The sequence below is a fragment of the Oryctolagus cuniculus genome, chromosome 1, assembly GCF_051225735.1.
Source record: "Oryctolagus cuniculus isolate XC-2025 breed Fujian yellow rabbit chromosome 1, ASM5122573v1, whole genome shotgun sequence".
Classification (NCBI taxonomy): domain Eukaryota; kingdom Metazoa; phylum Chordata; class Mammalia; order Lagomorpha; family Leporidae; genus Oryctolagus; species Oryctolagus cuniculus.
The window spans coordinates 108,807,415-108,835,287 of record NC_142867.1 but is presented as its reverse complement, the minus strand read 5'-3'; the positions used below and the strand labels follow the sequence as shown (position 1 = coordinate 108,835,287).

Genomic DNA, 27,873 nt, shown 5'->3' with positions numbered 1-27,873 from the left:
TGCGAAGGATAAAGAGCCAGTGATTGTCCTGTGTGTTTACTTCAGAGTTTGGTGTGGGCACCTCTAGTGCCTCAGGTTCTTGGTCTGTAAAATGGGAATAATGCATCTATTTTGTAGGGTTTTTGTAAGGATGAGTTAATTGTGAAGTACTTGTATATGTATTTTCTCCTAATACTAAAATCCTGAAGTGTCTCTTTTGGCTGTAAATGTGTTCTAAGTAAGCAGCTATAAATAAAATTATCCCCATTCTACAGATGACGAAACAACCTCAGAGAGGTTAGGGAACTTTGAGAAGGAAGTAGAGCTTTTACAAGGCAAACTTCAAATGCTGGCCAGGCAGACCCTTTTGTTTTGTTCGCTGCAGCTGCAACGCAGGGCAAAGCTCAGACCCTGCTACTGGGCACATAGTCATTTGATCTGTTTAACCACCTTGCAGTGGAGGCTTGGGGCATGAGCTTGGCTGTGTTGTTTTTTTTTAAGTAGAAATCCATCCCACTTACTTTTTATGTTTTCACTTTATTTGAAAGGTAGAGAGACAGATCTTCCACCAGCTGATTCACTCCCCAAATGCCCACAACAGCCACAGCTGGTCAGGCCAAAGCTGGGAGCCAAGAACTTCATCTGGGCCTCCCTCGTGGGTGGCAGGAACCCAAGTACTTGAGCGACCATTTGTGGTCTCTCAGGGTGCACATTGGCAGAAAGCTGGGTCAGCAACGGAGCTGGGACTTGAATTCAGGCACTGTGATAACCGCTCTGCCAGACACGAGCCCTCGAGCTTGAGTCTTGTCAGGCTGAGGTTGGGGGTGGGCTGAATGGCTACTGGCAGAACTGAAGACAGATAAGGGCAGGAGAGGGGTTGATGGGGGCCGAGGAGGGGACACTGCTCACGGTCACTGGAGCGGAAGGGTGACGCTTTCCAAACGCCTGAAGTTCAGTCTGAGCTGTACAAAGATTAGAAGCCAAGCAGGGCTGTGTAGGGGGCCCATAGGGCCCTTCTGCTAGCAAGATCCTAATTTCCCAGTCCAGTGTCACCTTCTCACAAGCCCCCCGAGACCCAGCCTGCTTTCCACTCGGGGCCTGTGGCTGCAGACGCTCAGTACGGCCCAGTGGCTACAAGTTATGCTTCGAGGCAGTCATCTCCCAGCCTGTTATGTGAGTGAAGGGTTTTGGAACATATATCCCAAGACAGGTGTATTTATTTGTAAAATACACAATGCCTACTTGACTAATAAACTAATAAAACAGTGACAAATACTTAACAGACATGATGAGATGAAAATACGGGCCATTACTTTATTTCACAAAAACAGCGGAGAGGGCCAAGTGAGAGAATTCAAATAAAACTCTTAACCCTCCACAGAAGAGTCTTCTCCCCAGAAACCTGAGTATTCGAGTTCCGTCTCTCCAGCCTCGCTCATTTAGTATGCAGAAAGTAGATCCACATCCTTTTACTGGAAAAATTATACACAGTTTCCTATAAGAGAGAACTAGGGGCGACCAATAGAACCAAGTGTGGGGCACCTGCACAGGCTTTGGAAGCCTACGGATTTTCCACAGTAATTTTACTGGGGTTGGGCTCCCTGGCTGCCTCTCTTGAATGGCATCTGGTAGCCTACCGGAGCAGGTTCCTGCCCGCCTAAAGATACTGACATTGATAAAAGGATCACAGGCCGATGAGCACACAGTAATGTCTCAGTCCTCGCCACCGTTTTGTTAGGCTATGCCCATCATTGTGCCCACTTTGTTAGAAAACTTGGCCGAAGTCGCACAGGGTCCACTGTCACTCCAGGCCTGCGACCTTAATCACAGTGCGGTTCCGAGGCCGCGGGGGCAGGGGATCTTGTTTGGGTCAGCTTGTTGCCAGTACGTAGGATGAATAAAGAGACATGATTGCGTCACCGCAGGAATGTCTACGCTAGCCCGCCCCGGCGTCACCGGCAGGGCTCACCTGTCAGTCTCCACGGTTGGAGCGGATCCGCTACTTCCGGTTCTGGCTCCACCCCTTCGAAGGCCGCCGTCTGTTTCGCTCTCAAGAATTTTGTCCCCAACGCCTAGCCGTCCCTGCCCTCGCCGCTGCCATGGCGGCAGCTCCGCCGCTCTCCAAGGCCGAGTACCTGAAGCGTTACTTATCCGGGCCAGATGCCGGCGTCGATGGGGCCTCCAACTCCGGGCGCAAACGGCGCAAAAAGCGGCCGAAGCCCAGCGGGGCCGGCGGTAAGGGGTGAGTGGTGCTCACTGGGGCGGGGCGTGTGGCGCCGTCGGCCTTCCCAACTCCGCCCCCGGCCGCCGGCGCTTCCTGCTCCCGGGACCCGCCGGCCTCCCTCGGATTCCCCGGCCGACCCCCGTCCAAGCCTCGGGCTCGGCTCGGACCGCAGGGCTTAAGCCTCGCGCGTCGGAGCCAGGCTGTAACTTTCCTTTCCCGCCTGTAGCCTGTGAATGTTGTGCCCCGAGAGCAGTGGGGCTGATTCGGGCTCTGGGTTTGGGTTTTCAGGGTTCCAGAGCCTGTCCCGGGGCGGGAGGGGGGTGAGGTGGGGTTGTGGGTGCCCCAGATCCCGTGGTCGCTGGTCCTGAACCAGAGACCCAAGATCGCATGCTGTTACTTTTAGTAGTAACTACTGTTAACACGAGTCTTGTCATTTGTAGTTCTTAACAAGTACCGTTGTAAGAACTTAAAACACGAGTGTCTTTAAGCATCACAGCACTCCCATTAAGTAGGTATTTCTGTGTCTTTTTTTTTTTTTTTTTTTTTTTTTTTTTTTTTTTATGAGAAAATGTTCGTATCCAAAGTTCTGGGTTGAACAGTGCTCCTCACTCCCAGATTCCTGTCCACCCAGCACCTGAGACGGTATTTGGAAACAGGTTCTTTGCAGATGCTACAGTTAAGACGAGGTCCTACTTGGTTAAGGTGGGCGCTAAGTCCAATATGGCAAGTGTTCTTTTAAGAAGAGACACAGGGAAAGCGGCCCTGTGTACGTGGAGGCTGACATCCGGTTGGATTTATGCTGCCAGGAGCCAGCACCCCCATTACCCTCAGACCCCCAGTCTCCACCTCCCATCTCCCCCACCGTGAGGACCTTCCAGAAGCCGTAAGGAAAGCTCTTCCCAGGAGGCTTCCTAGGGAGCATGTGCTGGCATTTTTGGACTTGCCCTTAGACTTTTAGCTTCCAAGTTTGTGGTACTTTGTGATGGCCAGCCCTAGGAAACAGATATGCCCGGGAAGTCAAACTAGTTCACAAGAACTAGTCCACTTTTCCTCCTAGTGTGATTCTTGCCTCATTCTTTCTTCCCCATTCGTGTGTGGACGCTGGAGACATGGCCGTGCAGCAGTAGTAGCTTGTGTTGTGAAGCGACCCTGATCTGTGTTTCTGTCCTTGCCAGACCACTATAGGATGTGTGGCTGTGAGCAAGATCTTTTCATCTCTCAGCTTCAGATTCCTAATTTTTAAAGTGACAGTAAAGTTGAGTAATATAGCATATTAAGTAATGATTGTTGTATCAAGTATCCCTATCTTTAAAAAATTATTATTTTTAAAGATGTATTTATGCTTTTGAGAGGCAAAGTTAGAGAGGGAGAGATGGAGATTTTTCCATCTGCTGGTTCACTTCCCAAATGGCTGCAATGGCTGGGGCTGGACCAGGCGGAAGCCAGGAGCCCGGAACTTCATCCAGGACTCCCACATGGCTGGCAGGGGCCCAAATATTCGGGCCATCTTCCGCTGCTTTCTCAGGCTCATTAGCAAGGAGCTGGATTGAAAGTAGAGCAGCCAGGCCTCAAATCAGAGCTTATTTGCAGGTAGTGGCCACAATGCTGGCCCTAGTAAAAATTTATAAAAAAATTTTTTGTTTGTTTCCATCTTACTTGAAAGTCAGAGAGAGAGAGAGACAAAGATTTTCCAAATAGTTCACTTCCCAATTGCCTGTGACAGCTAGGGCTGGGCCAGGCAGAAACCAGAGCCAGGAACTCAATCTGGGTCTTCCATGGGGATGGCAGGGACCTGAGTACCTGAGAAAGCTCACCAGGAGGAAGCAGGATCAGAAGTGGTGTAGCCAGGTCTAGAACCAGGCACTTCCGACATAGGATGTGGGTGTCCCAAGCAGTGGCTTAACCACTGAATCAATGTTTGCCCTAGGCTTTATGAATAATAATTATTCACATCACACTTCATCCTTGTAACAAACACTCTTTGAATACAGTTGTCTCACAGTATCTGTGGGAGCTTGGTTCCCAAAATCAATGGATTACTCAAATTCCTTATGTGAAATGGCGTAGTGTTGTTTGCATTAACCCATGTACGAAGTCCCGTATACATTAAGTCTTTTCTAGATTACTTGTCATACCTGGCTGTTTTCAGTGTGCACCTGCATGTGGAGCCTGTGGATACGGAAGGCTGACCATACCCTGCCGTGCCAGTTACTGTGGGGTGTTGAGGATGCCTCTGTGAACCAGAGAGCCTTGCTGCTGCTGCTTCTGATGGAGTTGATTTAAACAACTGATTACACAGCTAATTGATTTATTTCTTAATGTGATCAATACAATGGAAGTATAACTGAAGATCTTGATCTTGGGGCAGGGAGAGGGTAGGCAAGGAAGCTGTATCCAAGAAAGTGATATTTTTGCTAGGACTTGAAGAATGAATAAGAGTTTCCTGGTAAATAGGGGAATAGTGGGTTAGGCAGAGGGAAAGGAATTCCGGATGTGAAAGCTGATGTGGAAGGAATTTGGTCATTCTAGGCACCAGAGGATGACCTGGGAGACTGTGAACTGAGGGAGCAGTGGTATGAGATGAAGTTGGCCATGGGAGCAAAAATTAGACTCTGGGCAATTTTGTAGGATTTTGAGCTTTGTCTTAAAACCAATGGATCATTAGATTGGTATCCTTTTTGATCTTTTTATTGTTTCCATTTAGAATGCGGATTGTGGATGATGATGTGAGCTGGACAGCTATCTCTACCGCTAAACCAGAAAAGGAGGAAGAAGATGATGGAGATTTGCCTGTGGTGTGTATCTTCAGGACTCTGGGACTTGGAAATGATTTAAGCTTCTCAGTGTTGACTCCCAGGGCAGAATAGATTTGTAGGGGAAAGTTGAGCACAGAGGATGATTTAGCCTAGTCTATCTGTCTGTCTTTCTTTTCCCAGAAGCCTTTTATTTAAGGTATGCAGAGTTCATGCATTTCATAAATACAATTTTAGGAACATAGTGATTCTTCCCACCCTACCCTCCCTTCTGCCCTCCCACCCTTCCCACCCTTCTTTCTCCTCTTCCCTTTCTTCCCTTTTTTTTTTTTTTTTTAGATTTATTTACTTATTTGAGAGGTAGAGTTACAGACAGAGGGGAGAGGGAGAGACAGAGAGAAATGTCTTCCATCTGCTGGTTCACCCCCCAATAGCTGCAATGGCCAGAGCTGAGCCAATCTGAAGCCAGGAGCCAGGAGCTTCCTCTGGGTCTCCCATGAGGATGCAGGGGGCCCAAGCACATGGGCCATGATCCACTGCTTTCCCAGGCCATAGCAGAGAGATGGATTGGAAGAGGAGCAGCCAGGACATGGACGAGTGCCTATATGGTATGCTGATGTTGCGGGCAGAGGCTTTAGCCCCCTGTGCCACTGCACCAGTCCTCCTCCCCCCATTCTTATTTTTTACTAAGATCTATTTTCAATTAACTTTATACACATGATTAACTCTATACTAAGTAAAGAGTTCAACAAATAGTATGAAAAAGAAACTGTTCCTCAGCAGTTGAGACAAGGGCTGTTCAGAGTCATCTCAAAGTGTCAATTTCACATGTATAGATTACCTTTTAGATGTTCTGTTACCACAGATCAGGGAGAACATAAGGTATTTGTCCTTTGGTACTGGCTTATTTCACTAAGTGTAATGTTTTCCTGTTATATCCATTTTGTTGTAATCAACAGGATTTCATTTTTGCTATTGTGAATTCAGGGGTACAGATAACTCTCATATGTTGATAACATTTCCCTTGGGTAAATTCCCAGGAGTGGGATTGACTGAATCATATGGTAGGTCTGTATTCAGATTTCTGAGGTATCTCCATACTGTCTTACACAGTGACTGTACCAGTTTACATTCCTACCAGCAGTGGATTAGGATACCTTTTTACCCACATCCTTGTCAGCATTTGTTGTTTGTTGATTTCTGTATGAAAGCTATTCTAACTGGGGTGAGGTAAAACCTCATTGTGGTTTTGATTTGCATTTCTCTGATGGCTAATGATTCTGAGCATTTTTTCATGTATCTGTTGTCCATTTGGATTTTCTCTTTTGTTTAAGTCCTTTGCCCATTTCTTAACTGGGTTGTTTGTTGTTGAGTTTCTTGATCTCTTTATATATTTTGGTTATTAATCCTTTATCAGTTTTATAGTTTGCAAATTATTTCTCCCATTCCATCGGTTGCCTCTTCACTTTGCTGAGTGTTTCTTTTGCAGTACAGAAGCTTCTCAATTTGATGTAATCCCATTTGTCCTTTTTGTCTGATTACCTGTGCCTCTGGGGTCTTTTCCAAGAATGCTTTGCCTATGCCAATGTCTTGCAGGGTTTCCCCAATGTTTTCTAATAATTTGATGGTATCGGGTTGTAGATTTAGGTCTTTGATCCATTTTGAGTGGATTTTTGTGTAAGATGTAAGGTAGGGGTCTTGCTTCATGCTTCTGCAAGTAGCGATGCAATTTTTCCAGCACCATTTGATGAAGAGACTGTCTTTGCTCCAAGGATTGATTTTAGCTCCTTTGTCAAAAATAAATTGGTTGTAGATGTATGGGTTGATTTTTGGAGTTTTGATTCTGTTCTGTTGGTCTATCCGTCTGTTTTTGGGCCAGTACCAACCATAGCCTGGTCTTTCACTGTGTCTGTTTAGACAGTTCCTGAGCTATATGCAGTCAGTAGAAACTATCCTTGTAATTTTGTGTGTTGACTGTTTTCTGGGTTAGCGGTGTGCAGTGCACTCTTCTCTTGCAGTGCTGGGTGGCAGCAGCAAGCCGCCATTCCCAATCAGCCGCAAGATCCCAGGGTCAGCAGTTGGTACTGCTCAGTGTGTTGTGTTGGTAAGCAATGATTTTTTTTTTTTTAAAGATTTATTTGAAAGAGTTACACAGAGAGAGAAAGAGAGGCAGAGAGAGCGAGGTCTTCCATCCTCTGGTTCACTCCCCAATTGGCCTCAGTGGTCAGAGCTGCGCTGATCTGAAGCCAGGAGCTTCTTCTGGGACTCCCACGCAGGTGCAGGGGCCCAAGGACTTGGGCCATCTTCTGCTTTCCCAGGCCACATACGGCAAATGCCATGGGGGCACAGGGTAGATAGCACACTTGGTATTTTGTTGGGAGACGTCATGTAGATGTAAATATCTGAGTTGAGTTTTGAAGGGTGCATGAGAGCCAGTAGACAGTGAGAGATCTTCCATCTGCTGGTTCACGCCCCAAATGGCTGCAACGGCCAGGACTGGGCAAGACTGAAGCCAGGAACTAGGAATTTCATTTGGGTGTGTCTCCCACATGAGTTCAGGGGCCCACATACTTGAGCCATCTTTCACTGCTTTCCTAGGCTCATTAGCAGGGAGCTGAATCTGAGGTGGAGTAGCCAGGACTCAAACCGGCATCAGTATGGGATGCCAGTGCTGTAGGCTGTGGCTTAACCCTCTTTGCCACAGTGCTGGTCCCTAGAATTATTTTTTAAAAATGGCTTGAGTGCCAGCATTGTGATGCAGTGAGTTAGGCTGCCGCCAGTAATAACGAGCAAATCAAAGTGTTCTGTTCAGCAACATGGGGTATTTCTGTGCAGGATTATTGTGAGGACCCTGTGAGGTAAGAATGAGATAATATATAAGTAAAGTACACAACATAGTGCCTTGCACATAGTCTACTTTGTAACTAGAACTTGGCAATGCCAGTCTCTTTGAAAATCTATCCTCTGGAAACCAGTGCTATGGCGTAGAAGGTGAAGCCGCTGCCTGTGGTGCTGGCATTCCATATGGGCACCAGTTCAAGACCCGGCTACTCCACTTCTGATCCAGCTCTCTGTTATGGCCTGGGAAAGCAGTAGAAGTTGGCCCAAGGCCTTGGGTCCCTGCACCCGCAAGGGAGACCTGGAAGAAGCTCCTGGCTCCTGGCTTTGGATCGGCAGAGCTCCGGCCATTGAGGCCATTTGGGGAGTGAACCAATGGATGGAGGACCTCTCTCTCTCTACCTCTCCTTCTCTGTGTAACTCTTTCAAATAAATAAATAAATCTTTTTTTTAAAGAAAGAAAGAAAAGCTATCCTCTGGAATGGTAATCTGTTTTGTCAGAGGGTAGAACTAGGATCAATGGAAGGAAGTTATAGGAAAATGGATATGGATCTCATAAAACTTGAAGCCTTCTCACACTGCTTAAAAATACAGTGGACTGCCTTGTAAGATAATGAGTTCCCTGTCAAGGATTGAGGGAGTGAATATTTATCAGGGATATTTTGTTTTCTCCATTCTTTCTTTTTTCCTTCCTTTTCTTTTCTAAAGATTTATTTATTTATTTAAGAGGCAGAGTTATAGATAAAAAGAAAAGTCTTCCATCTGCTGGTTCACTCCCCAGATGGCCTCAGTGGCTGGAATTGGGTCAATCCGAAGCCAGGAGTCAAGAGCTGTTTTCGAGCATCCAATGTGGATGCAGGGGCCCAAGCACTTGGACCATCTTCTGCTGCTTTCTCAGGCCATTATCAGAGAGCAGGATCAGAAGTGTAGCAGCCAGGACTGGAACCGGCACCCGTATGGAATACCGGCACTAAAGGTGGAGGCTTAGCCTTCTGTTCCACAGTGCCAGCCCCTATCAGGGATACTTTCGTGACAATTCCAGTTTGTTTGAGAGTTTGGAGAATGTAAGATGTAGATTTATGCCTTAAAGATCTGTGATTCTGTGTGCATCTCAGAGGCTTCCTTGGTTGGATTTAAGAATACCAGGCCTGGTGACAACCTGCAACAAAAAGGAGCCCAGAGTCCTTGATCTGTGGCAGGCGTGACAGGGAGGCAGCCTGTGTTTTCTCTTTGAATGTAAAAGTGAAAAATGTAAAAGGAATGTGGCTTTTAGCTTACAAGTGGCACTTGTGTACCTGGATTCCTAACAAAAAGGTTTGTCATGTTAGAAATTAACCTTTGGAGGGAAACTGATAGTCAGTACAATGACAGTTGGTGTTGATGGGGCGGATGTAACTGAGCACTGCTGCGTGTTTCTTCATGACTGGGTGCACCATGTGTATCAGGAATGGGAATGGTCATACCTTCAGGTTTTGAGACAACAGTGCTCCTTGGCTGGTTGCGTGGATGTCCTCTACATAGTGTCCCTCTTCTCACAGGTGGCTGAGTTTGTGGATGAACGGCCGGAAGAGGTCAAACAGATGGAGGCCTTTCGCTCCAGTGCCAAATGGAAGCTCCTAGGAGGTGAGTTCCTCCAGTAGATGAATCTAAACTCACCATTTACAGGGTAGACCCTTTTCTACACTTTTCTATTAGAGGAATGATAGTTTGTGTTAGTGTGTTATTGAGCCTGAAAAATCGAGTGTGAAAAAGAATTCAGGATTTCTTCAGAATGAATAAGACATGGGTATGAGGGGTTACCGAGGTCAGGAAGTGGCTCCTCTGGGACTGCTCTCGGCCTAGATGGGAGAGCTCTTGGTCTATAGGCGGGACTTTGGGAGGAGGTCACAAGAAGCAGAGGAGCACTTCGGAGACTTCAGCTCCTGTCTCCTCTTCCAGAATGAAGTGGTCATGTCTGGGTCGAGGACCAATGGTTTTTGTCCTTTTTATTTGTGTTAATAGATTTCTGGTTTTTTTTCCCCCTTAAATATTGGTATTTTACAATGCATTATCCTCCCATTCTAGACCTTCTCTCTAGGCCAATAATTTAACTTCCTTAAAAAAAGTTGTTTTTTGTTTTCTTTTGAGACTTTCTGAGTTGGGTAAGAGGTGTGTGTTTGTCCCTTGTGCTTTGCTGTGGTCCTCCTGCTGCCTAGCCCAGGAGGTGCCTCAGTAGTGTGGAATTGTTGGCTTGCTGATAGGCATTTGCTGCTCATGGCTTGTTGCTCTTCACTAGAGGCTTTGCAGTTGTTCTTCCTTTTCCAAGAACTTTCTAGATAGCTGTACCTGTGAGTCCAGTGAGTATATCCTGCTCTGTGTTGCCACTGGGGCCATGCTTGGTTTTGCCCATGTGTATTTCATAAACAAGGATCCTGCTTTTTTTTTTTTTTAATACTTCTATTTATTTAAATTTTTAAAGGTTTATTTATTTACTCGAAAGGCAAAGTTACAGAGAGGCAGAGCAGAGAGAAGGAGAGAGAGGTCTTCCATCTGTTGGTTCAATAGGCTGGAGCTAGGCCTATCTGAAGCCAGGAGATAAGAGCTTCTTCCAGGTCTTCCACATGGGTGTAGGGGCCCAAGCACTTGGGCCATCTTCTGCTCTCGCAGGCCATAGCAGAAAGCTGGATCAGAAGTGGAGCAGCCATGACTCAAACCAGCACCCATATGCGATGGTGGCATCATAGGTGGAGGCTTAACCCACTATGCCACAGCACCGGCCCCAGACCCTGCTTCTTGATAGCTGTTTAATTCCAATTTATTCTGGATGCTTGTTCCTTTTCCCACGTTGAGGATAAATTAGTTTCTAGACAAGATTTGTCATCTGTGTTATACTTTCTGCCATTATGTTAATTATCTTACAGTTCTGATTTGAAAAAATGTGTAGTGAAAGTGACAGCTATAGATTGTATATCACTGTTATATATATCACTGATATATATATAATATAATATAATTATATCACTGAGATATATATATATATATGTATATATTGTATCACTGTTGCCTTGGTTACTTTTCAGTACATATTATGAATGAAAACTTTAGGGGCCACTGCTGTGGCATAGTGCTTAAAGCCCATGCCTGCAGTACCAGCATCCTATATGGGCGCTGATTCAAGTCCCAGCTGCTCTGTTTCTGATCCAGTTCTCTGCTATGGCCTAGGAAAGCAGTAAGAGATGGCCCAAGTCCTTGGGCCCCTGCATCTGCATGGGAGACCAGGAAGAAACTCCTGGCTCCTCGCTTCGGATCAGCTCAGCTCTGGCCATTATAGCCATTTGGGGAGTGAACCAGCAGATGGAAGACCTAAAGACCTCTCTCTCTCTCTCTCTCTCTGCCTCTGCCTTTCCCTCTCTGTAACTCTGACTTTCAAATAAATAAGTAAATCTTTAAAAAAAAAAAATGAAAACTTTAGTCTTGGGATATTTTTATCAGAATGCTTTTTAGTCTTATCCATTATTTTCTACCTTATCCTCTAGGTGTGTTTCCAATCTTTTGTATAATCTTTTCAGAGAAGATCTTCTGGTCTCCATGTCTAAAGGTCTAGGAAATCTCTCTCTCTCTCTCTCTCTCTCTCTCACACACACACACGCACACACACAGTCCTTTATTTACTGGAAATAACTTACTGTTCTGATTTTTCCCCCTTTGTATACATCTCTTGGAATGTATCAGTCTCATGGATTAGATTTATTGTCAAGCCTCCTGCAGACATCAGTGCTGTTCTCTGTGGGGTGGATTCCAGTGCCATAGGTCTGTTCTTAGAGCAGAGGGGTGCCTCGGTTTACTTCATGCACTTAACAATATCCACGTGTTCCTAGCCAGCTTTGTGGTTTTGGCCCATATAGCTCAATGACAAGAACCAGAGGGAGAGGAGGAACTGGAGTTGGGGAATGTTGCAGTTGCTATAAACATTTCATTCTATTGTGCCACTGAAATTGATGGCCTCAAATGTGAATTTTTTCCTCAGCTACATATTTTTAAAGATTTCACATGGACTTTGGGGTCCAATCTGGATTTTTATTTACTCCTTCACTACTTACCAGCAGTGTGACTTGGGCAGATGACTTGATCTTCCTGGGTATCAGCTTCCTCATGAGGATAGTCTTTACTGCCTACGTTTGTGAAAATTAAATAAGGCAATCTGTATAGAGCATTGGCACATAGTAGATTATCAGTAAGTGATTTTCTCTTACAAGAAGCACAGTGACATGGATTAAATGTTTAACAAGCATTTTATTTTAATGTGCATAGGTTCTGTCCATTTGACTTTTTTTTTTTTTTAAGATTTATTTTATTTATTTGAAAGATAGAGTTACAGAGAGAGGTAGAGACAGAAAGAGGGGTCTTCCATCCGCTGGTTCACTCCCAGATAGCCGCAATGGCCAGAACTGCACCAATCCAAAGCCAGGAGCTTCCTCTGGGCCTCCCATGTGGGTGCAGGGGCCCAAGGACTTGGGCCATCCTCAACTGCCATCCCAGGCCACAGCAGAGAGCTGGATGGGAAGAAGAGCAGCCAGGACTAGAACCGGGGCCCATATGAGATGCTGATGCTGCAGGTGGAGGATTAACCCGCTGTGCCACAGCGCCGGCCTCGTCCATTTGACTTTTGAAAGAAGATTGATTACAGCTATAAATAGTCTAGGCTAAGTATCAGTAGGAGCCACTGAGGGGGAACTCTGCCTAAATGAGGTTTTGGAAAGAAACTGGATTAAAGGTTAGAAGAGTTTGGTTCTAGCCAGTCTTTATCTTAGTAGCTGTGACCTTAAGTAAGAAATCACTCAGTATCACAGAGCCTCCCTTTTCATGTCTATAAAACAAGGGACCTGCCCTGCTTACCTTAGAGGGTATAATATGAAAAATGTCTTTAAAATGCTTTCAAATTTATGACTTGTAGACCAGTAAGAGGGGTTATTCTCTAGATTCATTAGTGCTGGTTTGCTGCCTCCAAGGAAGAGAGCTGTGCAGACTTTTTGGGCTTTCTGAGTAGTTCTAAGGTGTATGCTGCCGGGACATCTTTTGAAACTTTAAATGAAGGGGTGGACAGAGCAACTATGGAAATCTGATTCTTTGCTATTTGTGCTTAGGTCACGATGAAGACCTACCTTCACAAGGGCATTTCCGTCACGACACCCCGGATCCTTCTCCTCCCAGACGGCTCCGTCATGACACTCCGGATTCTTCTCCTCCCAGGAGAATCCATGACGACACCTTGGATCCATCTTCTCCCAGGAGGGTCCGTCATGACACCCCGGATCCTTCCCCTCCCAGGAGGGTCCGTCACGACACCCCGGATCCTTCCCCTCCCAGGAGGGTCCGTCATGACACCCCGGATCCTTCTCCTCCCAGGAGGGTCCGTCACGACACCCCGGATCCTTCTCCCAGGAGGGTCCGTCACGACACCCCGGATCCTTCTCCCCCCAGGAGGGTCCGTCACGACACCCCGGATCCTTCCCCTCCCAGGAGGGTCCGTCACGACACCCCGGATCCTTCTCCCCCCAGGAGGGTCCGTCACGACACCCCGGATCCTTCTCCCCCTAGGAGGGTCCGTCACGACACCCCGGATCCTTCTCCTCCCAGGAGGGTCCGTCACGACACCCCGGATCCTTCTCCTCCCGGGAAGCCTCATCACAGTTCTTCAGCTGTGTTTCCTAGGAGAACCCGTCATGATTCACCAGATCCGTCTCCTGCTAGGAGGACGTCTCATAATTCCTCAGATATTTCTTCCTCCAGAAGGGCCCACGACAGCTCCCCTGACGCTTCCCAACCTAGGAAAATTCCCGGGACCTCTGACACAGGGCAGCTCAGGGGGGCCCGACACAGTTCCCCCAATTCGGCACCTGATGTCACTCACTCAGTGTCTAAAACCAAAAGTAAGAAAGCCCCAGAAAGAGCATCTAGCAAGACTTCTCCACCTTGGAATGAGCCACAGACCTCTCATTCATTACTCCCGAAGAAGAGCAAGTATGAGTGTGACTCGGATCTCTCTCCGCCACGAAAAAGACAGGCAAAATCCCATTTTGGAGATAAGAAGCAGCTTGAGTCTAAAGGTGAGCACGTGACCGCCCGCGGGAGGGACTTCCTTCCTGGCAGTTTTCTATTGCACTTCTACTTGCTCTATTAGATGTGAGAATGGAATTTCTTTGGAAAAGTTTTGAAAAGTGGGAGTCTGGGCTCAGGAGAGTTAAAACATTATGGTGGCAAGGAGGACATTTTTATGAATTATTTTATTTACTTCTCACCATGTATAAAAGTACTACATGTTTGTGGCAGAAGTTTTATAATGCATAGAAGTGTACAAAAAGGCAGAAAAAATGACACAAAATTTTGTCATTCAGAGGCCATCACTGATAATGTTGTAACCAATGTCCATTTAGTCTTTTAAAAAATTAATTTATTTGAGAGGTAGAGGTCCAATGAGACAGACAGAGAGCTCCCATCTGCTAATCACTCCTCAAATGCCTGCAGCAGCCTGGGCTAAAGTTGGGAGCTGAGAACTCAATCCAGTTCTCCCATATGGCTGGCAAGAACCCAGTTACTTGAGCTGTGACTGCTGCCTCCTGGGGTCTGCTTTAATAAGAAGCTGGAGTCAGGAACTGGAGCCAGATATTGAACCCGGATACTCTTATGGAATCGGGGCATCTGAACCACTAGGCTGAATGTGTGCCTTCTTTTAGTCTTTTTTTTTTTTTTTTTTTTTTTTTAATGTATTTTTGTTGCAGTTGAGTCCTGGCTATGCAGAATGAGTATTACGGTGTGTGTAATCTTACCTTCTCTCTTAACGTGATATATATCAGATATCAGAATATACTGTAGCTGTTTCCAACTTTGGCCGCACCATGGAGAGCTAACTCCCAAGTTGTTTAGCCTGTTCTGTGAGTAGATGGAGGTGTTGAAGTTTGACACAGCGGTCATGGCCACAGTCACTAGTCATTTGGGAGTAGAACCCCATCTGCTGCCTGTTGGTTTTGAGAGTATCTCTGACTTGGCTCTTCTCCCAAAGCTTCTGTACTTGTGTTTAGGTCAATGTTCTATACCAGCTGAGTAAATTTTTCTTACAGATTCTTACAAAGGGATTAGTCTTTTCTTTAATTTCTAGGCTCTTCCTCCAGCCAAAGGAAATTTCATTTAAGTTCCTCACCTAGGAGACTTAGTCACACATAGGAACTCTTTCCTACCCAGGTGACCGCCGGAAAGCCTCTGATTCCGATCTTTCTCCTCCACGGCGTAAAAATCCGAGGCCTCAGGATTCTGATTCAGATCTGTCTCCTCCACGGAATAGACCTCAGCACCGAAGCTCTGATTCTGACCTCTCTCCACCAAGGAGGAAACGGGGGACCAGGTCTCCTGATTCGGATCTGTCTCCACCCAGGAGAAGTCAGCCTCCCGGAAAGCGGGTAGGGAGCCCCGTCCTTCCCTTCCCGTGACTCCTGTCTTCTGGCTTTGCACGAGTCCCAGGAAACCGAGCCAGCGGAGGAAGTAGCTATGGCAGTGCAGGGAATCCTGGCTTAGAAGTACCACTGGGGCACTTTCCTTTGCTCTCAGGGTGGGACTGGCTGTAACCCCACCCAGATGGGCTTGTATCAAGTCTCGTGTTAATTTTTTTGGGCTAGAAAAACTTCCTGCTTCCTTATGAGTAAATGAAGGGTTGTGGTTTGTAGGATAGAGTTCGTAGCACAAAGCCTGTGTCAAACTGATCACATATTTGAATCCTACTTCTGCCAATTACTAAATGGGAGATTTGGACAAGATACTTAATATCTCTGCATCTCAGCTGTAGATAATGGCAGTACCTTAAGATTATTATGAGAATTAAGTGTGGGTAATTAAGTGTGAGCTTAGGACAAAGTGATTATTTAGTGTAATTTGTTATAAATTTATTATTGTAAGTTGGATTACATATCTTTAGCCGGAACAAAAAGAGAGACACTTAAACTATAAAACTATTTTCAGAAATCACAGTCTGAGAAATCTGTTTTGTTGTATTTTACATCTATGATAAAGCTTGATGGATTAGCACAATAAAAATCCACGTGAACCCCAAGTAACCGTAAGGAAGAGCAGTGGCACTAAAGGCATCTTATTGCGAGTTGATTAAGCACTGTGGTGCGCGAGTTTCTCTCTCAGGCAGGTTTCTCAGCTAAGTCTTCTCAGAAGACCTGGAAAAGACTGGTCCTGGTAAGGTGGACCAGCCTGTCCCCAAACCTGCTTTTGGGGAAAAAAGTAAGGTGTCTGTGTTAGCTGGACCCCTTGAAATTTTATGTATCTGTTCAGTTCCTGGGCGGTTTAATATTAATCAGAGTTGAGTTGCTTACGGATGCTGAGACCCACCGTGTATTCCACTTGTGGGGTGGGGTTTGCTATCTTGATACAAAGTGGAGATGAGTAAAAAGTTTTCCTTTCATCAGGTCTTCTGTTTCTCCTGAAATACATCTACAATGTAGCATCTTAGGTTTGCTTAGGTTTATACTTTAAATGGAGCATTTTTCGAGCTTGATACAAATTTCTGGTCAAGTGAGCCCAGAGTGAGTCTTGGTGTGTGCAGTTTGTATGCTGAGAAGTCAGAAAAGCAAATGCTTAGTCTTCCCTCTTACGTGTTGTTGTTTGTGTTTCTGCTTACTCCTCAACTTGATGGTACTATTAGATTTTCCATGAAATTAGATTTTAATCTTTTATCCTTTGGTAAATAATGGAAATACAAAGCTGGATTTTTTGGTTTGCTCATTGCTGATCATCAGAACTGCAGTTAACCATGTCTCATTAACATCAGATGCTTCCTTTTTCATTGCATAGGCTGCACACATGTATTCTGGAGCTAAAACTGGGTTGGTGTTAACTAATGTAGAGCAAGAACAGCAGGAGCTCAAGAAGCAGGACCAAGAAACCCTGGCATTTGAAGGTAAAAATGTAAAAGTGCTGAGACCATTCCAGGCTCGTGTAGCTTTTTTTTTTTTTTAAATGTAACTTATTGATAGTTAATTGCTACCAAATTTCAGCTTTGATTTTATGCATCATTTTAACTTCTCTGTGGGACCAGATGGTTCTTTCCTTTTTGAAATATGTCGCTTCTCAGGCCCATCACCAAAATGCGGCTAGATGTTGATAGGAACCACTTGTAGTTTGGCTGTAGAAGTTCTTACCTAGCATCAGAATCCCAAGCTGTTGGTATCATGTGTGAGAATATCATTTCTGATTTTAATACCTGTTGTTTATCTTAAAAAATGTGATTTTTCTTTATAGCTCAATTCCAGTTTGCTGAAACCGTATTTCGAGATAAATTTGGTCGTAAGAGGAATTTGAAACTGGAGCGTTTGGAGGAGAGGAGAAAAGCGGAGAAGGACATGGAGAGAAATGAGCAGTACGCGCGATGGGGAAAAGGGTAAGGGACCCTGAAAGGGGGAAGCAGGACTGCAGTGATGAGAACAAGTCGGTCCTCGGCTCTGCTAGCAGTTCATTGTTCTGTCACAGCTGTTCTTTTGTTTTTGTAAGATTTATTTATTTGAAAGGCAGGGTACAGAAAGAGAGGAAGAGACAGAGGGAGATCTTTCATCCACTGGTTCACTCCCCAAATGGCCGAAACAGCCAGAGCTAAGCCCATGTGAAGCCAGGAGCCAGGAGCTTCTTCCAGGTCTCTCCTGTGGGTGCAGGGGCCCAAGCACTTGGGCCATCTGCTGCTACTTTCCTGGGCACATTATCAAGGAGCAGTACCTGAAGTGGAGCAGCTGGGACTTAACTGATGACCATATGGGATACCAGTGCTGCAAGCATCAGCTTTACCCACCATGCCACTTGCCAGCCCCCAAAGCTGTTATTAGACACTTGATTCACATTTAAAATAGAGATTACTAGATGTGGGGAAAGGTGAGGGAAGTGGAGGGGGAGGGTGGGGCAATGGGTACTGAAACAAAGTAGGGTAAACCTGGCTAGTTCTGGTATATTACAGCAGAGGAGGGGTGACTGGGGCTCATGATGGTATAAAATATCCTGTATAAAGAACTGGAAGAGAGGAGCTGATACATTGCAAACACAAGGAAAAGAGGAAACAAGATGATTGCCTGGTGTGGTTGGTTGAAGCTGTGTATATGTGTTTCATTGTACCCCTTAAAAGTGTGCTAGCATTGCATGTTAACCTAAAAAAATGTTATTTAATGACTGTTATCAGGAATGGGAAATTCACTGTGCTGAATCTCCTTCCTGGGATACTGATTTATTTCACACTTCCAGCTCAGTATTTTCACTATTTAGCCTGGATTAGTAGAAGGAGGAGGTTCCACTAATGTAGGAGTGTGGTCCATCCAGTGTAGGAATGGAAATAGCAAACACAGTTGCAGCCCCTCCTGTTTCTTTTTGGTTCAGGCTTGCCCAGGACCGGCAACAGCAACAGAATGTGGAGGATGCAATCAAGGAGATGCAGAAGCCTCTGGCCCGCTATATTGACGATGAAGATCTGGATCGGATGCTGAGAGAACAAGAAAGAGAAGGAGACCCCATGGCCAACTTCATCAAGAAGAGTAAGGCCAAGGAGAGCAAGAATAAGAAAGGTGAGACTTCCGGCAGTCACCAGAAGTGACTAGAGGGGATTTATGTGAAGAAAGACAGTTATTAGGGTACTAATACACAGCTATGTGCAAAGAAGGCTTTCCCATTCACTTTTTTTTTTTTTTTAAAGCAGTTTGTCTCTAAAGTTGAGATTTGAACAACTTTGGTTTTTTGTTTGTGTTTTAAGATTTATTTATTTATTTGAAAGAAAGAGTTACAGAGAGAGGGAGAGACAGAGAGAGAGAAATCTTCTATCTGCTGGTTCACTCCCCAAATGGCCAACGGCCAGAGCTGGGCCAGTCTGAAGCCAGGAGCCAGGAGCTTTTTCTAGGTCTCCCGTGTAGGTACAAGGGCCCAATTATTAGGGCCTTCCTCTGCTGCTTTCCCAGGTGCATTAGCAAGGAGATGGTTTGGAAGTAGAGCAGCCGGGACTCAAACTGGTGTCCATATGGGATGCTGGCATTGCAACGATGGCTTTTCTGGCTACACCACCAGCCCCTCTCATACACTTTTAAATTCCTTGTATTTATAAAGTTAGGTTCAACTTGAGACTTTTTTTGAAAGGCAGATGTGCAGGGGAGAGACAGAGATCCATCTTCCATCTGCTGGTTCACTCCCCAAGAGGCCCCAATGGCCAGGGCTGGGCCAGGTGGAAGCTGAGAGCCTGGAACTCCATCCGATCTTCCATGTGGGTGGGAGGGGCCCGAGTAAATGAGCCATCTTCCACTGTTTTCCTAGGCATATTAATAGGGAGCTCCATTGGATGCAGAGCAGCCAGGACTCAAACCAGTGCTCACATGCGATGCCAGCATTGCGGGTGGCGGCTTGACCCACTGCACTACAATGCAGAAACTATTTTTTTTTTTTCATTCCTCTCATTAGTGCGACCTCGCTACAATGGCCCAGCACCTCCTCCCAACAGATTCAATATCTGGCCTGGATATCGCTGGGATGGAGTGGACAGGTAATCATGATTATTTCCTACATTTTCATTTTCTCTTCTGTCTGACCTTAATCTTTCCTCACTGTTTTTAAATCACTCTATACTCTGCCTCATTCTCTGCTGTAATCACAAGGTGAATAATACACATTTTGCTTGCTTCTAGTTCTGAGGTTCACAAATCCTATTTCCCATACTTGGAACACTCCCCTCCCTCCTGTTTCTTTTTCAGAATTGACGTGGTCAAGGTAGGGCATCTTTTGTCTTGGACATTGGCCTTTTAATGATATTTTCTAAGGTTTAGAGGGAATGAGTTATGGATTGTGGTCTGTATCTTTAAAATGTAGTCCCTGAACCTTCATTTCCTTCACTCTCTGAGCAGTGAGCTGCTTGTAATGTTTCACAGACTCTCATCTATTCAACCACCAGCATCTGTTTCCATGTACTCTAACTTCTTGTCTGTTATGATGTATGAGCTGTATTTTCTCCTACTCCAAGTCAGTCCTTCTACTTACTTATTAGATCCCATCTCCTCTTGCCTGCTAAAGAACATTCTAGTATCTAACACAGTGATTCTCAAAATTTTTAATCTCATGACCCCTTTACACTCTTAAAAATTATTTAGGATTCCCAAAAGCTTTTATTTATTTACATAGATTATATTAATATTTGCCATATTAGAGATTAAAACTGAGACATTTAATTATATTTATTCTAAAAATATTAATTAAATATTAATTTAGAATATACTATTCTTATTTTAATTTATTCTAAAAAAGTAAAGCTGTTACGTGTTAAAATAATTGCCATATTACTTTTATAAAAAATAGCTATATTTTTCAAATTAAAAAAGTACTGACAAGGATAGTGTTGATCTATGCTTTTGCAAGTCTCATTAATGTCTGACTTCAGCAGCTGGGGTCTGCATTTGTCTGTTGTGAAATGTTGTTTAGCTAAAGAAAAGTCAGCCTTGCACATAGGCTAGGTGGAGAAGGGAACACATATTATATTCACTGATACTGTACAACATCTCAAGTAAGTGCCAGTTTCTTGAAGGTTACTTAGTGGGATCTGAAACCATATCAGGGAACTTTTCATACTGTTGCATAAAAATCCATTTATCTTTTTCCTAGTTTGAGTGAATCTTTGACTTCAGTTCATTTTTGTTGTTATTTCTAGACTCTTGTTCTAATTTTTTGTCTACTTACTTATTTAATTTGAAAGGCAGAGAGACAGACAGATGGATTTCCTATGTGCTGTGTCATGTCTCAAGTGCTTGTTTTAGCCAAGGCTGGGCCAGTTGAAAGCCAGGAGCCAGAATTCAATGTAGATCTCCCACATGGGTGGTAGGAATCTAACCACTTGAGCCATCACCTGCTACCTCCCAGGGTTTGCATTAGCAGGAAGCTGGAATCTGGAGTGGAGCTGGGACTCAAACCCAGACTGTGGTAAGGGATGCTGGCATTCCAAGTAGCATCTTAATCAGTACATCAGATGCCTGCCCCCATACGTGATTTTATAACATCACTCATTGATCATTTGCAAAATACTGGTTTGCTGAGTTTTTCAGCTCTTCCAAATGCTGACATGTTTTCATTATACAGTTATACTTTCGCTAGTCTTACCTTACTGCAAGTCTCTTTAAATATGGGAAGCTAAAGAATTATGGTGACAATTTTTCAAAATTCTAATTTACACTTAAAAGCTTGAATTTTTCCATTGGTAACAAATATTGTCAGTTTTTCAGCTCATCTTGTACAATAGCTTTTTTTGTAAACTCCATCAGATTTTGTATCTAGAAGATCATGCTGTTTTTGAATACAGACCGTTTTGCTGCTTCTTTCCATTCTGAATGCCTTTTGTTTCTTTTCCTGTGTGTGGCATTAGGTAGCCTTTCCAGTACAGATGCTGGCTAGGAGTAGGAAGAGCTTTATTCCTGATCTTAGGAGAACGTGGTCTTCTACCATTAAAAATGGCTTTGTAAATTATGTTTTTTGTCAGTAAACCTTACTAAGTTGAGGAAGCTCCCTTCTATTCTTAGTTTACTGAGAGTTTTTTCATGTATTATGGATTTTTAAAATATTTCTTCTTGGATCTCTGATCCATGGATTATTTAGAAGTGCATTGTGAAATTCCAAACATAGTGATTTCACGAGATATCTCACTGTTATTAACTTTTTTTTTTTGCTTTTAATTTGTATTTGTTTTATGCTGAATTTATTCCCAGCCCGTAAGTTTTTGTTTCTTCAGCTTTTTGTAGGATATCTTTTCCTTCTGTGCCACCTTCTCTTCTGGTGTAGGAGTAATTTATCTCTCGTCAGTGAGGATCATCTCTGTGTCAGGCGGAGCCCATGTGCGGGTTAATGCACACATGCACAGCGATGTGTCTTGGGGGCTGTGTTCAGTGACCAGAGACTCTGCATCCAGATCCTCAGTTCAGCACGCTGTGTCTTTAAGCACATGCAGCAGAAAGTTCATATTCTTATTTTTTTTGGCCGTCAACCCTGTGTCAGGCCCCACTGCTTGGCCTGGGCACAGCTTTCAACCCCACTGTTGTAAAGATGGAATGGCCCATGCTGCTTCTTTCAATGTGACATTTTTCAGATACTTGATGTCTTGTTAGATATGCATACACCTGATGGCCTAGGCAGTTTCCCAGGTTTTCTTAAAGTGAACATGAAGATTTGAAACCTCTGGTTTGCATGATTTTGTGGGGTTTTCTGGGTCAAGTGAACAGCAAAACCATTTTCACAGATATCTAAGACTGCTTACAGGAAGAGCTGATATTGACATCTTTTTTTTTTTTTTTTTTTAAGATTTATTTATTTAGGCTGGTGCCATGGCTCACTAGGCTAATCCTCCGCCTGTGGTGCCGGCACCCCGGGTTCTAGTCCCAGTTGGGGCACTGGATTCTGTCCTGATTGCTCCTCTTCCAGTCCAGCTCTCTGCTTTGGCCTGGGAAGGCAGTGGAGGATGGCCAAAGTGCTTGGGCCCTGCACCCGCATGGAAGACCAGGAGGAAGCACCTGGCTCTTGGCTTCGGATCAGCACGGTGCCCCGGCTGCAGTGCACTGGCCATAGTGGCCATTTGGGGGGTAAACCAAAGGAAGGAAGACCTTTCTGTCTGTCTGTCTCTCTCTCACTGTCTAACTCGGCCTGTAAAAAAAAAAAAAAAAAAAAAAAATTATTTATTTAATTGAAAGAGTTACACAGAGAGAGAAGGAAAAGCAGAGAGAGAAAAGTCTTCCATCCGCTGGTTCACTCCCCAATTGGCTGCAACGGTCGTAGCTGGTCTGATCTGAAGCCAGAAGCTTCTTTCGGGTCTCCCACGTGGGTGCAGGGGCCCAAGGACTTGGGCCATCTTCTACTGCTTTTTCAGGCCATAGCAGAGAGCTGGATCGGAAGAGGAGCAGCTGGGACTTGAACCGGTGCCTGTATGGAGTGCCACCACTTCAAGCAATGCTTTACTGCTACACCATAGCACCAGCCCCTTTTATTGACTTCTAATTCAATTCCATTGTGGTCAGAGAATATATTCTGTAATATTTTGATATTTTGACATTTATTAGTATATGTTTTCTAGCCCAGTATATTGTCTGCCTTACGAATGCTTGACTTGCACTTGAAGAGAACGTAAGTTCTGCAATTATTTGGGGTAGTGAGGGGTTGTTTTTGTTTTCTCCTAAGATTTATTTATTTGAAAGGCAGAGTTACAGAGAAAACAGGGAAAGACACAGAGAGGGAGAACTTTTATCTGCTGGTTTACTCCCCAAATAGCCACCAATGTTTGGGGCTGGGCCAGGCTGAAGCCAGAAGCTTCAGTGGGGTCTCCCAAATGGGTGGCAGGGTCCCAAGTACTTGGGCCATCTTCTGCTGCTTTCTCAGGTGCAATAGCAGGGATCTGGATTGGAAGTGGAGCAGCCTGGATACGCATCAATGCCCTTATGAGATGCCAGCATCACAGGTGGAGGCTTTACCCTCTATGTCACAATACCAGCCCCTGGGGTAGTGTTTTATAAATGTCAATTAGGTTATGGTGATTACTGTGTTTAGATAATTTATATATCCTGGTGTGTTTTTCTGCCAATGTCAGTTGTAGGTTTTTTATTTCAGTTGATTTGTTATATTTTTCCACTTCAGAATTTCCATTTGATAGCCTCTGTTTCGCTGCTTTGATTTCCTATCCACCCATTTATTATGAGACATATTCTTTGCTTGAAAATATGTGTATTTGGTGCTTTCAATTTTTCTCTGCTAATTGCAACAATTGGTTTCTGTTGACAGCCTTTACTTGTGTGTATCACACTGTCCTGCTTATTTACATGTTGGCCTTTTTATTGTTACTAGATAGTATGAATGATGCATTGTAAAGACAGATTCTGTTATATTCCTCTCAAGCTTATTGGTTTTTATTCTGATAGTTTACATGGTAACACAGTGGTATTTAAAATGTTTTGCAGTGGACTGTAGCTAAAATTTCCACTTAGTTATTTTTCTTTTTAACTTAAAAATTGTACCTGTTTGAGAGGCAGAAAGACAGTTGGGGCTGGCATTGTGGTCTAGTGGGTAAATCTGCCACCTGCAACACGGGATTCCATATTGGCATCCATTTTAGTCCCAGCAGCTCCACTTCATATCTGGCTCCCTGCTAATGCACCTGGAAAGCAGTGGAAGTTGGCCCGAGTCCTTGGGCCCCTGCACCCATGTGGGAGACCTGGATGAAGCTCCGGGCCCCTGGCATCAGCCTGGCCCAGCTCTGGCCATTGCGGCCGTTTGGGGAGTGAACCAGTAGATAGAAGATCTCTGTCTTTCTTTGCATCTCCCTCCCTCTCTCCATAACTGTGCCTTTCAAATAAATAAAATAAATCTTCAAAAGAAAACAAAAGAGACAGCTGCTGGTTTATTCTCCAAAGCCCACAGTGGCTGGCTAGACTGTGCCAAAACTGAAAGCCAGGAATACAATGGGTGGCAGGCACCTGACTACTGCTGCCTCCCAGGGTATGCATTAGCAGGAAGGAGGAATTAGGAGCAGAATCAGGACTGGAACCCAGGCACTCTGTTATGGGATAGGAGTATCCCAAGTGGGTTTAATTGCTATGCCAAATACCTCTTTCCATTTGTGGTTGGTTGGTTTTTAAATTTTTTGTTACCAAATCTAAGAGTTCTCTGACTTAGTTTTGTACTGGTGTTTCTATCCTTCCCAGTTGCTTTCTTTACTTCTCATTTTAGATTTCTCTTTTTATTTCATATTGTTTTCCTTGCTTGCTTTCTGATTATTCAGTCTTTAATCAACTTTTCTAGTTTTGCCTGCTCTTGGCCTACTATAAGGGACTCTCTCTAGAACAGATCTGCAATTTGTTGCAGTCTGAAAACCCATTAGTTCAGTTATTCTAACAGCCATTACTTAAAGGAGAAGCTGAGGACTAGGTAAATCAGCAGTTTACTTAGAGTCATGCCACTCCATGATGAAGCTGGAGTCAGAACCCTGGACTCCTGATTCTCTAGTCTGAAGCTCTAGTGAAACAAAAGCCAGGTTCCATTGTGTTAAGGGGTGGATGAGAAGTGAGGGAATGGAAACATGAAGGCTCTCTCAAGAAGCTGAGCTAAGAAGACTGAAGTAACACATAGTAATCAGAAGAGATTTGAGATCCTCTTGCTCCCCCCTCAACCCCCACCACCACCGCCAGCATTGGGGTCCAAGACACCCTCCTGCTGATTCCATCATCATTTCTTCTTGGCTACCTCTGCGCACCTGGTTTGTTGTGTTTTTTTGTTTTGTTTTGTTTTTGTTTTTGTTTTTTTTTGACAGGCAGAGTGGACAGTGAGAGAGAGAGAGACAAAGAGAAAGGTCTTCCTTTGCCGTTGGTTCACCCTCCAATGGCCGCCGCGCTGCGGCTGGTGCACCGCGCTGATCTGAAGCCAGGAGCCAGGTGCTTCTCCTGGTCTCCCATGGGGTGCAGGGCCCAAGCACCTGGGCCATCCTCCACTGCACTCCCTGGCCACAGCAGAGAGCTGGCCTGGAAGAGGGGCAACCGGGACAGAATCCGGCGCCCTAACCGGGACTAGAACCCGGTGTGCCGGCGCCGCAAGGCGGTTTTTGGATTAGCCTAGTGAGCTGCGGCGCCGGCTCTGTGCACCTGTTAAATGTTCCTCAGGGCTCCATCCATAACCCCTGGCTGTCTCACACCCTTTGTTCTCTGATTGAATTTCACCTGGTCATACTTTGAGCCATGGAAATACACAAATCTATTTCCTGCCTGTCCTGGTGCATCCAGCCACATGTTGAAGTTCTCTGTTGATAGATGGCACTTGAGATGCCTCAGAGTCAGTGTGTTCAAAATGGAACTCCTCAGCGTCCCTACCCCAAGCCCGCACCTTTGTTGTCCACTCTTTGTTGGCTAGTGGCAGCCTCACTCGTCTGCTCACTCAGTTATTAACCTGTGAAGCAGATGCACCTCTTCTCACTTTGTCTTTATGCACTAATCAGTCTCTGAGTTCTGCTGATTTTGCCTCTTCTGTCTTCTCTCTTTCCATCCGTCCTTTTTATCATTGCTGTCATCTTTTTCCTGGACCTTTGCAGTGATGTTCCTGCCTACAGGCTCCTCCAGAGTGAGCTCTTTGAAGAACGGTTTATGCTCCTGATTTAAACCCACACTTTACGGGACCAGCATTTGGCCAAGCAGTTCAGCTGCTGGCCGGGGTACCCACCTCCCATGTCAGAGCGCCTGGGTTCAGCACCCTACTCGGACTCCCAGTTTCAACTTCCTCTGATACAGACCCTGGGAAGCAGCAGGTGATGGCTCAAGTAATTCGGTCCCTGCCATCCATGTGAGAGACTTGGATTGAGTTCCTGGCTCCTGGCTCTGGCCCTGGCCCGTTCTGGCCCTGGCTGTTGTGGGCTTCTGGGAAGTAAACCAGTGGATGGGAGCTCTCTGTCTGTCTCTCTGCCTGATGAACAAGCTCATCTTTTCTGAATGAAAGAATGAAATCTAAGCTTTTTTTTTTTTTTTTTTACCATGTTCTATAAAGCTCATTAGGACTTGGCTTCTGTCTGCCTTTCTAGTTTGGCTTGTGGCTGCTTCCTTTGTGCCACTTTTGGCTGCAGCCTTGCCAGTTTGCCTTTGGTTCCCTGCACTTATCAGGGTGGTACTTCCTTCTGTGCCCTTGCTTTTACTGCTTGCGGTGATGTCTGTCCTGTAAAGACCTCTTAACCCTTCTGCTCCTTGTGGTTAATTCTTGCTCTTTTCAGTCTTTGCTGGCCATTCTTGTCCATCCCTTGTGTCACCTTTTTACTGTGTTGCCTCTAAGCTGAGTAAGATCTCTATTGTTTCATGATACTCCATGCATATTTCTACCATAGTTTATCCTTTTTCTTTAAATTTAAATTGTTAGCTGTCTCTTTCTTCCACTAGTCTATGAATTCATCAGGGTAGGTGCTGTGTTTTCATTTTCCTAATGCTTACCACATTGCCTAGTGTACAGTGAGAATAAGTGTTTAATGAATGGATGAACTGTGAGATAGAGATACCAGCTGAGCTTTGGAAAATGGTAAGGTTTGAAACAGTTGGTGCAGAGTGGGAGGAAGGTCTGAACAAGGGCTGAGGAGAAGGTGAATCATGTGCTTTGTCCCTTTGATTCTGTGGCACCTGCTTCAGGTGTTTTCACACAGTTGCCTTACTTTCCTCTGTGCTGTTTATTGTGAACTGTTCTGTCCTTTGTAAAATAGATGCCCAGTTCAGGGTTCTGATGAGTGTATCTCTTGATTGCAGATCCAATGGATTTGAACAGAAGCGCTTCGCCAGGCTTGCCAGCAAGAAGGCAGTGGAAGAGCTCGCCTACAAGTGGAGCGTTGAGGATATGTGACTTTGTGGCGCTGTGCTGGTGGATGTGGGCTGTGGGAGCGGGCACGGGGCAGCCCGACCTCCAGCAGGAACAGTCGCCCATAGCAGTGGTCAAGGCCCACGCAGACCAGCAGCTGGCTAAATGCCAGTCTTCATCACGCAATGTTTGAGACCAGATCTTTGGACGGAGGTACCTGACCTTTGCAGGTGTTCCAACACTGGCTGTGGTTGACTCTCACAGGAAACATTGACTTCTGTGTCCCACCCTTGGTTCTTGGTTGGGGCTTTCTTTTTTTTTCTTCTTTTTAAAAATAAACATACATTTATTTTCGTAAGAATAATTTTCTTAACTGGGTGCTCTGTTTTAGAAAAGAATATAAGCCAATGTTGAACTCCAGAGGTCTTGGGTGGTGTTTGAATTTTTCATTAATCTGGAAAGCAATGTGAATAAAAACTTTCACAACACTTTTTCTTTGCAGAGAACAGGAATTAGCACTAAACTAGACCTGGGACTAGACACGCGAGTATTTAAAGACACAGCATTTGGTAAAGATAGTGACACAGATTGGTGGGGAAGAGATGAATCATGGTGCTCAGAAATTTACATATTATTTGAACAAAAATAAAGTTGGATCCATAGCTCATCCCCTATAAAATGAAAGCCCAGAGCAATTGACCTGAATGAAGGGTAGCATGGTAAAGCTAGTAAGAACAAATGGGGTCT

The 27,873-nt window shown here is 44.8% G+C and overlaps 1 protein-coding gene across 1 annotated transcript; it reads left to right on the top strand.

Annotated features, from left to right (window-relative positions):
• Nucleotides 1-1,285: 1,285 nt before the first annotated feature.
• Nucleotides 1,286-27,490, top strand: BUD13 (BUD13 spliceosome associated protein). Its single transcript, XM_008260974.5, has 10 exons — nucleotides 1,286-2,221; nucleotides 4,908-4,998; nucleotides 9,333-9,417; nucleotides 12,918-13,880; nucleotides 15,013-15,227; nucleotides 16,624-16,729; nucleotides 17,071-17,209; nucleotides 18,187-18,371; nucleotides 19,252-19,333; nucleotides 27,078-27,490. Exons 1-10 carry the CDS (start codon nucleotides 2,079-2,081, stop codon nucleotides 27,169-27,171), a joined length of 2,103 nt encoding a protein of 700 aa, XP_008259196.1. The 5' UTR covers nucleotides 1,286-2,078; the 3' UTR covers nucleotides 27,172-27,490.
• The last annotated feature ends 383 nt before the right edge of the window (nucleotides 27,491-27,873 follow it).

Bases quoted from the DNA above. Each gene is read 5' to 3' on its own strand.
- BUD13 (XM_008260974.5), top strand. From the start codon at position 2,079: ATGGCGGCAGCTCCGCCGCTCTCCAAGGCCGAGTACCTGAAGCGTTAC. The intron at 9,418-12,917 runs GTGAGTTCCTCC...ATTTGTGCTTAG, and splicing joins CAAATGGAAGCTCCTAGGAG to GTCACGATGAAGACCTACCT. The intron at 17,210-18,186 runs GTAAGGGACCCT...TTTTTGGTTCAG, and splicing joins TACGCGCGATGGGGAAAAGG to GCTTGCCCAGGACCGGCAAC.